This window comes from Neoarius graeffei, chromosome 12, assembly GCF_027579695.1.
Source record: "Neoarius graeffei isolate fNeoGra1 chromosome 12, fNeoGra1.pri, whole genome shotgun sequence".
NCBI classification, from domain to species: Eukaryota; Metazoa; Chordata; class Actinopteri; order Siluriformes; family Ariidae; genus Neoarius; species Neoarius graeffei.
This window is the reverse complement of record NC_083580.1, coordinates 51,597,479-51,611,355: the sequence shown is the minus strand read 5'-3', so window position 1 is coordinate 51,611,355 and position 13,877 is coordinate 51,597,479. Positions and strand designations below refer to the sequence as shown.

Sequence of the window (13,877 nt, the reverse complement as noted above, 5' to 3'; positions counted from 1 at the left end):
TTGAGATAACAATCTAAAAGTAAAGTAATGGTATTAATAATTGTGTCATGTAGACATTTGGAAAATACAAAATACAAAAAAAAAAAAGAAATGCCATTTGGTGCTTGGCTTTATTGAAAATATGTCAACAAGACTAGAACACTATGGAAATATAAAAGTGATATTGTGTTTTAAAAGTACTGGAAAGAAATAAAAAATCGTGTCTTAGCACTACTGAACTGATCCATCCATCCATTATCTGTAGCTGCTTATCCTGTACAGGGTCGCAAGCATGCTGGAGCCTATCCCAGCCGACTATGGGCGAGAGGCAGGGTATGCCCTGGACAAGTCTCCAGGTCATTGCAGGGCTCTACTGAATTGAAATCGAACCAAATTAAATCGCAGGGTGTTGAGAGATTACATCTGAGAAACTGCTTTACACAAATTGGCGCAAATGACAAATTTTATATATGGAGTACAATTTTGCAAATGATTGGAGGATAATTCAGAACAAGTCATATGCATGCTGATTGTCTCTCGTTCTTGTGAGTCTCTACTGAGAGTTTAATTTTCTCTGCACAGGTGTCTGAGAGATGTGACTATGTGTATGTGAATGGGAAGGAGACAAGAGGGAAGGTGAGGATGATGTTGAACTTCACTTACAACTACCTGAGCGCCCATCTGGAGGTGAGTGTGTGGATGCCCCGCCTACCCCTGCAGATTGACATGCCTGACCCTGAACTCAACCAAATCAAAGGATGGAGGGTCCCCATCTCCGGGGGCAACCAGAGGTGAGGCTTATTTTGGGGCATCAGAAACACTGTTCCTTTTGATTGGTTCTTGAATGGTGCATCATTAGTTCAACATCTGGATTTCTCCAGAAATTCCTGTCTAATATATCTACATTCTTGACAAGCTCAAGGTCAAGATGATTATTTTAGTCAATCTCTACACAGTAAAAAATGGAGTGTCAATATTGCAGTGTAAACTTATTTTCCTCTGGATAGAGTAGTTATAACACTATGCAGAGTAAAATCGTCTAAATGGTAGTGTCAAAAGTGAGAGTTAATTCCCACTTGCACACAACGACAAAATCTACTCTGCAGGGTGATGATTCCCCGCGAAAATACAATATAGAGTCAGATTAACTCTGAAAATCTTACACTATCTATAGTGTTAAATATTTTTACACACCTCATTGTTAATTTTGACACAAAATAGAGTAAAATTAACTCTAAAAATCTTACACTGGCTATAGAGTAAATTTTACACTGATTTTGAGTGGGACCAAATGTTATCTGACAGAGTTAAATTCAACTCTTAAAGAGTAAAATTGACACTATGATTTTTACTGTGTAGCAGAAAAAAGAAATTAAATCAATCTGCGAGAATTAATGACAGGTAAAGGTATAAAGCATCACTTTATATTCTTTATAGGACACAATATCATGCAGCTTACAGTGTTCTGTAATAGAGGCTTTGCACCATCATGTGACCCCATAGCAATGGTAACTATGCCGCCGTGACAGGGGGCACACTTGTAGAGCTTCATTCAGCTGAATGAAATGTTATCGATTGGTATGGGAAGGTTTTGCTGCATTTTTGGATGTGCAAATCATTTTGAATGAAACAAAGACATCAGATTTTTTAATTTACCAAAAGTAATTCATCAGGGGGAAAAAAAACTAGAGAGACATTTCTAAACATAGAAGGGAAAAATGGGGGAGGGTGGACATTCAGCAGGACTTTGTGTCGAACGGAGAGGTCAAAAACCCTATGGTATGCTCACTTCATTTCCACTAAGGTAAGAATTAAAAAAAAAAAATTCACAACTGCAGAAAGGTGTTCATAGAGTAAAGTGAAAATGAGCATCACAGTGGCTCGGCACAGCCTCACCTTCACTGGGACTTAAAAAGTGCATTTACATTTGGGGAGCCTTCAGAGCACTTTGTATGCGCGCTTGGGACCCAGTTGTTATGGGAAACACCTGATACTGATTTGAGTGCAATCAGTATGTGCATGTAAGGACACAGAGGCTTTGTGAAGTATCATTATCACTGTCACATTTATTTATAGCCATGTTTATGACTCTGCTTTCGGTTTTGTTTTTGTAAATATCACACCTGCTAATACACTGTTCCTGCACTTGGATCCATCTACCGCCGCATACCTGACAGAATACTGCACAAAGTCTCTGTTAATATGTCATTATATGTGTGTGCTGATTGCGCTCAAATCAGTATCAGGTGTTTCCTATAATGACTGGGTCCCAAGTGCGCTCTGAAGGATCCCCGAATGTAAATTAACTTTAAGTCTCGGTGAAGGTGAGGCTCTACCGAGCTGCTGGGTTGATGCTTATGTTCACTTCACTGTGAGCACCTTGCTGCAGTTGTGAGATTATATATATACATACATACATGCATATATATTCTTACCTTAGTGGAAATTAAGTGAGTATACCATAGGGTTTTGACCTCTCCGTTCGACACCGAGTCCTGCCAAATGTCCCCCCCATTTCCCCCTTCTACATTCAGAAATCTATAGTTTTTCCACTGATGATGAATTACTTTTCTGTAAATTAAAAAAAAAATCTGATGTCTTTGTTTCGATCAAAACAATTTGCACATCCAAAAACTCAGCAAAACCTTCCCATACCCATCAATAACAACTAACTCGCCTGAATGAAGCATGCCCCCTGTCATGGCAGCATAGTTACCATTGCTATGGGGTCATGTGATAGTGCAAAGTCTCTATACTGAAATTGTACGCATTACTATTTAGGCCTCAGACATTACCAGAGACGTATGCACTATTCAGAAGTTACATGATAGAGGCATGGGAATGTTCAGTGCTGACCTCAGACTTAAGTGCATTTTCCTTTCGTGATATTGCTTGAATAAGGAGCAGTATTAAGTGCACCAATGTGTAACTGTGTGAAATAGCTACAATATTCACTAAATAGAAACAGCAGAAAAATAGCATCATACAATAGCCTATATCCCATGTACACATTATTATTTCATTACCTCAGGTTAGTATCTTATGGCTTCTTTAAATTATGTGCGCAATTTACTGTTGAGGACAGTATCTGATCTCTTCTCATTATCTCTAGCCACTTTATCCTGTTCTACAGGGTCGCAGGCAAGCTGGAGCCTATCCCAGCTGACTACAGGCGAAAGGCGGGGTACACCCTGGACAAGTCACCAGGTCATCACAGGGCTGACACATAGACACAGACAACCATTCACACTCACATTCACACCTACTTTCAATTTTAGAGTCACCAGTTAACCTAACCTGCATGTCTTTGGACTGTGGGGGAAACCAGAGCAAACCCATGTGGACACAGGGAGAACATGCAAACTCCACACAGAAAGGCCCTCGCCGGCCACGGGGCTCGAACCCGGACCTTCTTGCTGTGAGGCGACAGCGCTAACCACTACACCACCGTGCCACCCCATTGAGGACAGTATAAGAAATTAAAATAGCTTCTATTGCAGACCTGGGCATTTTACGGCCCGCGGGCCACATCCGGCCCTTTGGTTCATTCTGACCGGCCCGCGTAAGGTTAATTAGAAATTACAAAATAAACGTATTTTCTAATTTTACCTCATGCATGGACTGAATGTGCATTGCTTTTATTTTGAAGTTGTGTTCAACAAAAACGCAATGCACGCGACATGAACATGACATGAAATCCCACGAAACCTAATCCCGTGATAACTACTTCCGTAATTTGTCCAGACCAACCACAAACTTGTACGTCATCCTTCAAACGGTCCAGCCACATAGCGTGATGTCACTAGCAAGCGCCAGAGCCCGAGCCAATCTGTAGATCTGATACCTACACCGAATCGACACGGCATCATTATTATAATATGATGTATCTTGTTTGATATTTGGAGTAGAAAGACAATATTGTGATGTCTTTACTGTGTTTTGGGGTGAATGTGACTGAAAAAAATGGTACAAACGTTCACGTTTTGTTAACCATTGTTTTGGGAAATTTGATTGAATAAATGACATTTTTTTGTAAGGCAACCTCAGTTTTTCCATACTCTTACCAGTCTTAGCAGCTTGTAAAAACAATGTTATTTACTGCTTTATATAAAGAAATACAATTAATATTATGCAGAATTTAGTTCAGCCTTTTGGTCCGGCCCGCCACAAAATTTTCTGTTTCTCATGTGGCCCCACGGAAAAAATAATTGCCCACCCCTGTTCTATTGGATCAAGTGCTATTTTGTAAGCTGCTGAAAAAGCCATAATCTCATCTCATTATCTCTAGCCACTTTATCCTGTTCTGCAGGGTCGCAGGCAAGCTGGAGCCTATCCCAGCTGACTACGGGTGAAAGGCAGGGCACGCCCTGGACAAGTCACCAGGTCATCACAGGGCTGACACATAGACACAGACAACCATTCACACCTACGGTCAATTTAGAGTCACCAGTTAACCTAACCTGCATGTCTTTGGACTGTGGGGGAAACCGGAGCACCCAGAGGGAACCCACGCGGACACGGGGAGAACATGCAAACTCCGCACAGAAAGGCCCTCTCCGGCCACGGGGCTCGAACCCGGACCTTCTTGCTGTGAGGCGACAGCGCTAACCACTACACCACCGTGCTGCCCCGTTGAGGACAGTATAAGAAATTAAAATAGCTTCTATTGGATCAATTGCTATTTTGTAAGCTGCTGAAAAAGCCATAATATTAAATCAAATGTGCAGTTATTAATATGATCATCGTAACTAGTATTATTCATGCAGCAATATATTGGCAATATACTAGACTCCTATTAGATGTTTATTTCAGTGTTTTTCATCTCATTCATTTGTCATCATATTATTCGTCTTTTTTTATTTTCAAATTGAATTGCCTCTTACTGTTTTTTTTTTAACATTGTTACATTTGACAACGGGCGGCACGGTGGTGTAGTGGTTAGCGCTGTCGCGTCACAGCAAGAAGGTCCAGGTTCGAGGCCTGTGGCCGACGAGGGCCTTTCTGTGTGGAGTTTGCATGTTCTCCCCGTGTCCGTGTGGGTTTCCTCCGGGTGCTCCGGTTTCCCCCACAGTCCAAAGACATGCAGGTTAGGTTAACTGGTGACTCTAAATTGACCGTGAGTGTGAATGGTTGTCTGTGTCTATGTGTCAGCCCTGTGATGACCTGGCGACTTGTCCAGGGTGTACCCCGCCTTTCGCCCGTAGTCAGCTGGGATAGGCTCCAGCTTGCCTGCGACCCTGTAGAACAGGATAAAGCGGCTAGAGATAATGAGATGAGAGATGTTTGACAACAAAGAAAAAAAATATTTCTTGCTTCAGTCCACCTTTTCCCTGCTTGAGTTTTTATGACTTACAGGCAAGTCTTAGATACTACTGGTTTAGGTACTACTGAAAAAATACAACTAGGACATTGTGTAGGGCTCCTAAATGTTCAGAAACAGTCCTGGATTTATTTACCTCTGTAAATGAATCTTCAATCAGAGCATCAGTTGGGATGGTTGTGTTTGCTGAAACTTTCATGAAAATCTGGTGCTGTGAACCAGCTCATGAAATTATTTACAGTGTGAAGGGCACATACAATGCAACTCTTCAGAAATTAAGGATCTCAGACAGGCAGCAGCACTCATCTAATAAGAAACTTTATTAAAATATCATGTTAGTCATCAGAATCAGAGACCATGATGCATAAATGCTTAATTATCTATGAGAATGAGGTAGATAAATAATAATTACAAAAATAATTACTCACTATGATGGTGAGGAACATGGATGAGTATTGATTGAGAACAGTAGGGATTGACCCCAGGTCAGCACTTCCTGCTCTGAGAATATTCATGAAAAATGGCCCTGAGATCTCTGCTGGCTCTGTAACTGTCCTGATGGATTTTGGAGTCGGAATGATGGAGGAGTGGACAGGATGTCGATGCTGACTTTTAATCTGGGATTGCCTTTGAAAGGCTAATACTGATACATAACATGGGTATCCATGGGACAATTTTTTAATTATGCTCATCTAGAAGTGTAAGTTAAAGGTAACGGTATAAAGCATCACTTTATATTATTAGGGGACACAATATTATACATCTTACAGTGTTCTGTGATACTGAAATTGCACACATTACTATTTAGACACCAATGTTAATACAGACTAAGCACTATTCAGAAGGTACATGATAGAGGTATGTCTCAATTATGTACAGTTCTGACCTTGAACTTAAGTGCATTTTTCTTGAGCGATATTGCTTGAGCAATGAGTAGTGTTAAGTGCAGTGCCAATGTGTGACAGTGTGATAAAGCTACAATATTCTCCAAATAAAAATAGAATAATAGCATCATACAATAGCCTATATCCCATGTACACGTTATGGTTTCATTACCTCAGTTTAGTACCCCATGGTTTCTTTAAGTTTTGTGCACAATTAACTGTCAATGCACAATATTAACTATAAGCAATTAAAATGCAAAATTACATAATGTGCTGGATCAAATACTATTTTAGAAGTTGCTGAAAATGAACCATATTGTTAAACCAAATTTGCAGTTATTAATGTGAAAATTACAACTAGTACTATTCATACAGCAATGTACTGGCAATAAATTATATTCCTGTTAGATGTTTATTTCAATGCCTGTCATGTATCATTGTATTAGTCTTTTTTATTTTCAAATTTTCTCTTACTTTTGTTACGTTGTATTACATTTGACAGCAAGGAAAACATTTTGTATTTCCTTCTTTCAACATTTTACCACATTTTTCATCCCTAAATTTTAGGCAAGTCCTATTTTTTAAAGGTACACTATGAAGGATCTACAACCCCGATTCCAAAAAAGTTGGGACAAAGTACAAATTGTAAATAAAAACGGAATGCAATAATTTACAAATCTCAAAAACTGATATTGTATTCACAATAGAACATAGACAACATATCAGTTGCTGAAAGTGAGACATTTTGAAATTTCATGCCAAATATTGGCTCATTTGAAATTTCATGACAGCAACACATCTCAAAAAAGTTGGGACAGGGGCAATAAGAGGCTGGAAAAGTTAAAGGTACAAAAAACGAACAGCTGGAGGACCAAATTGCAACTCATTAGGTCAATTGGCAATAGGTCATTAACATGGCTGGGTATAAAAAGAGCATCTTGGAGTGGCAGCGGCTCTCAGACATAAAGATGGGAAGAGGATCGCCAATCCTCCTAATTCTGCGCCGACAAATAGTGGAGCAATATCAGAAAGGAGTTCGAGAGTGTAAAATTGCAAAGAGTTTGAACATATCATCATCTACAGTGCATAATATCATCAAAAGATTCAGAGAATCTGGAAGAATCTCTGTGCGTAAGGGTCAAGGCCGGAAAACCGTACTGGGTGCCCGTGATCTTCGGGCCCTTAGACGACACTGCATCACATACAGGCATGCTTCTGTATTGGAAATCACAAAATGGGCTCAGGAATATTTCCAGAGAACATTATCTGTGAACACAATTCACCGTGCCATCCGCCGTTGCCAGCTAAAATGCTATAGTTCAAAGAAGAAGCCGTATCTAAACATGATCCAGAAGCGCAGACGTCTTCTCTGGGCCAAGGCTCATTTAAAATGGACTGTGGCAAAGTGGAAAACTGTTCTGTGGTCAGACGAATCAAAATTTGAAGTTCTTTATGGAAATCAGGGACACCGTGTCATTCGGACTAAAGAGGAGAAGGACGACCCAAGTTGTTATCAGCGCTCAGTTCAGAAGCCTGCATCTCTGATGGTATGGGGTTGCATTAGTGCGTGTGGCATGGGCAGCTTACACATCTGGAAAGACACCATCGATGCTGAAAGGTATATCCAGGTTCTAGAGCAACATATGCTCCCATCCAGACGACGTCTCTTTCAGGGAAGACCTTGAATTTTCCAACATGACAATGCCAAACCACATACTGCATCAATTACAGCATCATGGCTGTGTAGAAGAAGGGTCCGGGTACTGAACTGGCCAGCCTGCAGTCCAGATCTTTCACCCATAGAAAACATTTGGCGCATCATAAAACGGAAGATACGACAAAAAAGACCTAAGACAGTTGAGCAACTAGAATCCTACATTAGACAAGAATGGGTTAACATTCCTATCCCTAAACTTGAGCAACTTGTCTCCTCAGTCCCCAGACGTTTACAGACTGTTGTAAAGAGAAAAGGGGATGTCTCACAGTGGGAAACATGGCCTTGTCCCAACTTTTTTGAGATGTGTTGTTGTCATGAAATTTAAAATCACCTAATTTTTCTCTTTAAATGATACATTTTCTCAGTTTAAACATTTGATATGTCATCTATGTTCTATTCTGAATAAAATATGGAATTTTGAAACTTCCACATCATTGCATTCCGTTTTTATTTACAATTTGTACTTTGTCCCAACTTTTTTGGAATTGGGGTTGTAGTCACATCTAGAGGCAAGATTACTTACTTGCTTGCTTGCTTGCTTACTTACTTACTTAATCCTCTTGCACAGGGTGCATAGAGCTAACCAGGTTTGTCAGTGCCCTCCATCCGGATCTGTCCTGAGCCAGTTTTCGGGCTTGGTGCATGGTGGTGCCGCATGTCTCAAGCTCTCTAGCTATAATGTCAAGCCAGTGAGTACAGGGGGCCCCTCTGGGTCGCTTCCAGCCAGCACGATTTGGATCAAAGTCGAGGATGGACCAGGTAGGATGCTCTGGGGGGAGGCATAGGATGTGTCCAAACCATCTAACGCTACACATTGCTGCAAAATGGGAGGCAGTTGCGCTTGATCATGGATCTCTTGGTTAGTAATGTGCTCATACCACTTGATTCCTTTGATCCTCCTGAGGGCTCTACTGTTGAAGCTGTCAATCCTGGCCACCTGGATGTTGTTTAATGACCAGTTCTCTGATCCGTACCGGAAGACAGGCAGCACCAAGGAGTTGTAAATGCAGAATTTTGTCCTTTGGGAGATGTGTTAATGATGCCACAGGGGTAGTGATTACATGATTGCATATGCCAGAACTCATCGTCGATCAATCTATGTTAACAGAAAGTTGAAATAAACTGACATTCTTATAGATATATAGATTATGACAAATAATTCTTATGCTGGTATAAATGAATAAGAGACAGAATGTGGAGCAGAGACCGAGAAAGCACACGATTGATCACTTAATCAAATTACTTGTTTCAATGGAACAGCACCTGACAAGGCAGACAAGGACCCAATCACACCACACACACACACACACACACACACACAGTCTCTCTTTCATACACAGAAACACTATTGAGGCCAAACTTCCCTCTCCCCCCCTAACGTTATATCATTAAGCAGGGCCTAGAATCTGGATTAACTCACAGAAGAAGATTCTAAGAAGAACGGGTCTTAGGTCAACATTTTGGATACTGTCGAGCTGAGATATTTAAAAGTTGGTACAAATTTTACATTGGTGTTCTCAAAATGGAGGGGTGGAGGGTTAGGGCTGTCACCAATATGCATAAGCGCTGTCTTGGACCAGTTGATGGTGAGGCCAAGCTTTTTGGCTGCTTCATCAAAGTTACTTGGGGGTGTCTTGGAGCTGTTCTGGCATGTTGACTAGTAGGGTGGTGTCATTCGCATATTCGTCTGCCAAGGTGTATATGCTGAAAGACACTCCCAAGATGAGAGGTCAGACAAAGAGCGGTTCAAAATTACCCTTATGAAAGAAAAAACAGGTATTTGAGTACCCTCGCCCAGACTAGGGATACCAGGGCCCCACCCTGGAGCCAGGCCTGGGGGAGGGGTTCTTTGGCGAACGCCTGGTGGCTGGGCCGAGCCCGAATGAGCAACACAGAACCACTCTCCTGTGGACCCACCACCCGCAGGAGGTGCCGTAAGGGTCCAGTGCACTGTGGATCAGGTGGCAGCCAAAGGCAGAGGCCCTGGCGTATTGATCCCTGGCTGACAAAACTGGCTTTTGGGACATGGAATGTCACCTCTCTGGTGGGAAGGGAGACTGAGTTTGTGCATGAGGTTAAGTGGTACTGATTAGATATACAGTAGTGCTTGAAAGTTTATGCACCCTTTAGAATTTTCTATATTTCTGTATAAATATGACCTAAAATATCATCAGATATTGATACAAGTCCTTAAAGGGAGATAAAGAAAGCCCAGTTAAACAAATGAGACAAAAATATTATACTTGGTCATTTATTTATTGAGGAAAATTATCCAATATTACATATCTGTGAGTGGCAAAAGTAGGTGAACCTCTAGGATTAGCAGTTAATTTGAAGGTGAAATTAGAGTCAGGTGTTTTCAGTCAGTGGGATGACAATCAGGTGTGAGTGAGTGGGCACCCTGTTTTATTTAAAGAACAGGGATCTATCAAAGTCTGATCTTCACAACACATGTTTGGAAGTGTATCATGGCATGAACAAAGGAGATTTCTGAGGACCTCAGAAAAAGCGTTGTTGATGCTCATCAGGCTGGAAAAGGTTATAAAACCATCTCTAAAGAGTTTGGACTCCACCAATCCACAGTCAGACAGATTGTATACAAAAGGAGGAAATTCAAGACCATTGTCATCCTTCCCAGGAGTGGTCGACCAACAAAGATCACTCCAAGAGCAAGGCGTGTACTAGTCGGTGAGGTCACAATGGACCCCAGGGTAACTTCTAATCAACTGAAGGCCTCTCTCACATTGGCTAATGTTAACGTTCATGAGTCCACCATCAGGAGAACACTGAACAACAATGGTGTGCATGGCAGGGTTGCAAGGAGAAAGCCACTGCTCTCCAAAAAGAACATTGCTGCTCATCTGCAGTTTGCTAAAGATCACATGGACAAACCAGAAGGCTATTGGAAAAATGTTTTGTGGATGGATGAGACCAAAATAGAACTTTTTGGTTTAAATGAGAAGTGTTATGTTTGAAGAAAGGAAAACACTGCATTCCAGCACAAGAACCTTATCCCATCTGGGAAACATGGTGCTGGTAGTATCATGGTTTGGGCCTGTTTTGCTGCATTTGGGCCAAGACAGCTTGCCATCATTGATGGAACAATGAATTCTGAATTATACCAGCAAATTTTAAAGGAAAATGTCAGGACATCTATCCATGAACTGAATCTCAAGAGAAGGTGGGTCATTCAGCAAGACAATGACCCTAAGCTCACAAGTCATTCTACCAAAGAATGGTTAAAGAAGAATAAAGTTAATGTTTTGGAATGGCCAAGTCAAAGTCCTGACCTTCATCCACTCGACATGCTGTGGAAGGACCTGAAGTGAGCAGTTCATGTGAGGAAACTCACCAACATCCCAGAGTTGAAGCTGTTCTGTACAGAGGAATTGGCTAAAATTCCTCCAAGCCAGTGTGCAGGACTGATCAACAGTTACTGGAAATGTTTAGTTGCAGTTATTGCTTCACAAGGGGGAATTGCCAAGGGTGAACAGCGCTGGGCAGGGGTGGGGCTATTGGTAGCCCCCCAGTTTGATGTGCTAACATCGGAGTTCTCCCCAGTGAATGAGAGGATAATTTCCCTGTGCCTTCAGGTCAGGGAATGGTCTCTAACTGTCATTTGCGCTTATGTGCCAAATGATAGTTCAGAGTACCTGGCCTTCTTGGAGTCCTTGAGTGGGGTGCTGGACAGTCCACCACGAGGAAACTCCATTGTTTTACTGGGGGACTTCAATGCTCACATGGGCAATGACAGTGAGACCTGGAGGGGTGTGATTGGGAGGAACAGCCTGCCTGATCTGAACCTGAGTGGTGTTCAGTTGTTGGACTTCTGCGCCATGCATGGTTTGGCCATAACAAACACCATGTTCGAGCATAAGGGTGTCCATAAGTGCATGTGGCATGAGGACACCCTCAGCCATAGATCAATGATTGACTTTGTAGTCGTTTCATCTGATCTAAGACCATATGTCTTGGACACTCGGGTGAGGAGAGGAGCAGAGCTGTCAACTGATCACTATCTGGTGGCGAGCTGGATCAGATGGTGGGGGAGGAGGCCGGACAGACCTGGCAGGCCCAAACAAGTAGTGAGGGTATGTTGGGAACGTCTGGTGGAGGCTCCCATACGTTGGATCTTCAACTGCCACATCCGGCAGAGCTTCAAATGCATACTGGGGGAGGGTGGGGACATTGAGTCCGAGTGGACCATGTTTTGCACCTCCATTGCTGAGGCGGCTGTGCAGAGCTGCGGCTGCAAGGTTGTTGGTGCCTGTCGTGGCAGTAATCCCCAAACCTGGTGGTGGACACCTGTGGTGAGGGGATCCGTCAAACTGAAGACGCCTATCGGGCTTGGTTAGCCTGTGGCTCTCCAGAGGCAGCTGATAGAGACTGATGGGTCAAGTGGAATGTGGCTCTGGTGGTCACTGAAGCAAAAACTTGGGTGTGGGAGGAGTTTGGTGATGCATGGAAAGTGACTTTCAGTTGGCCTCAAAGAGATTCTGGCAAACTGTCTGGCTGCTCAGGAAGGGAAAGCAGTGCTCTGTCCCTACTGTTTACAGCAAGGATGGAGTGCTGTTGACCTCAACTGGGGCCATCATCCGACGATGGAAGGAATTCTTTGAGGATCTCCTCAATCCCACCTTCATGTTGTCCGAGGAGGACTCAGAGTCTGAGGGTGCTTGGGAGGACTCGCCCATCACAGGGGCTGAGGTTGCCAAGGTGGTTCAAAAGCCCCTCAGTGGCTGGGCTCTGGGAGTGGATGAGATTCATCCTGAATTCCTGAAGGCACTAGATGTTGTTGGGCTGTCTTGGCTGACACGCCTCTTCAACATTGCTTGAAGGTCGGAGACAGTGTCTCTGGATTGGCAGACTGGGGTGGTTGTCCCCCTTTTTAAAAAGGGGGACTGGAGAGTGTGTTCCAACTATAGGGGGATCACACTTCTCAGCCTCCCTGGGAAAGCCTATGCTGGGGTGCTGGAGAGGAGAGTCTGGTTGATAGTCGAACCTCGGATTCAGGAGGAGCAATGCAGGTTTCATCCTGGCCGTGGAACACTGGACCAGTTCTTTACCCTTTCAAGAGTATTTGAGGGTGCATGGGAGTTTGCCCAACCGGTCTACATGTGTTTTGTGGACCTGGAGAAGGCTTATGACCGTATCCCTCATGGTGCCCTGTGGGGAATGCTTCGGGAGAATGGGGTTCAGGGCCCACTTCTGCGGGCCATTCGGACCCTGTATGACCGGAGCAGGAGCTTGGTTCACATTGCCAGCAGTAAGTTGGACTCATTCCCAGTGCGTGTTGGACTCCACATGGGCTGCCCTTTGTCACTGGTTCTGTTCATAACTTTTATGGACAGAATTTCTAGGTGTAGCCAAGGGGCAGAGGGTGTCTGGTTTGGTGGCAGTAGGATCACGTCTCTGCTTTTTGCGGATGATGCAGTCCTGTTGGCTTCATCAATCTGTGACTTACAGCATGTGCTGGGACAGTTTGCAGCCGAGTCTGAAGCAGCTTGGATGAGGATCAGCACCTCCAAGTCTGTGGCCATGGCACTCAGCCGGAAATGGGTGGAGTGCCTACTTTGGGTTGGGGGGAGTTGCTACCTAAAGTGGAGGAGTTTAAGTATCTTGGGGTTTTGTTCACGAGTGAGGGTAAGGGGGAGTGGGAGTTGGACAGACGTATCGGGGCAGCGTCTGCAGTGATGCGGACGCTAAACTGGTCTGGTGTGGTAAAGAGAGAGCTGAGCCAAAAAGCAAAGCTCTCAATTTACTGGTCCATCTACGTTCCCACTCTCATCTATGGTCACAAGCTATGGGTAGTGACCAAAAGAATGAGATTGCGGATACAACTCAAGCTACTCAAGCGAGTAGGATACTTCTTTGCTTTGCTCCTGCTTGATCTTTATTTTATTTTACTTTTTCACTTAATTTCCACTATTTCTTCATTTTATTTTTCACCTTTACAAGATAAGTTAGCTTTTAAAAC

The 13,877-nt window shown here is 43.1% G+C and overlaps 1 protein-coding gene across 1 annotated transcript in view; it reads left to right on the top strand.

Annotated features, from left to right (window-relative positions):
• The window catches only part of si:dkey-112m2.1 (transmembrane protein 132D), a 424,830-nt gene that overhangs the window by 341,765 nt on the left and 69,188 nt on the right, over window positions 1–13,877 (top strand). Inside the window, exon 5 of the mRNA XM_060935984.1 lies at window positions 562–770. Coding sequence (XP_060791967.1) covers window positions 562–770 — 209 coding nt within the window. The remainder of the gene's footprint in view (window positions 1–561; window positions 771–13,877) is intronic.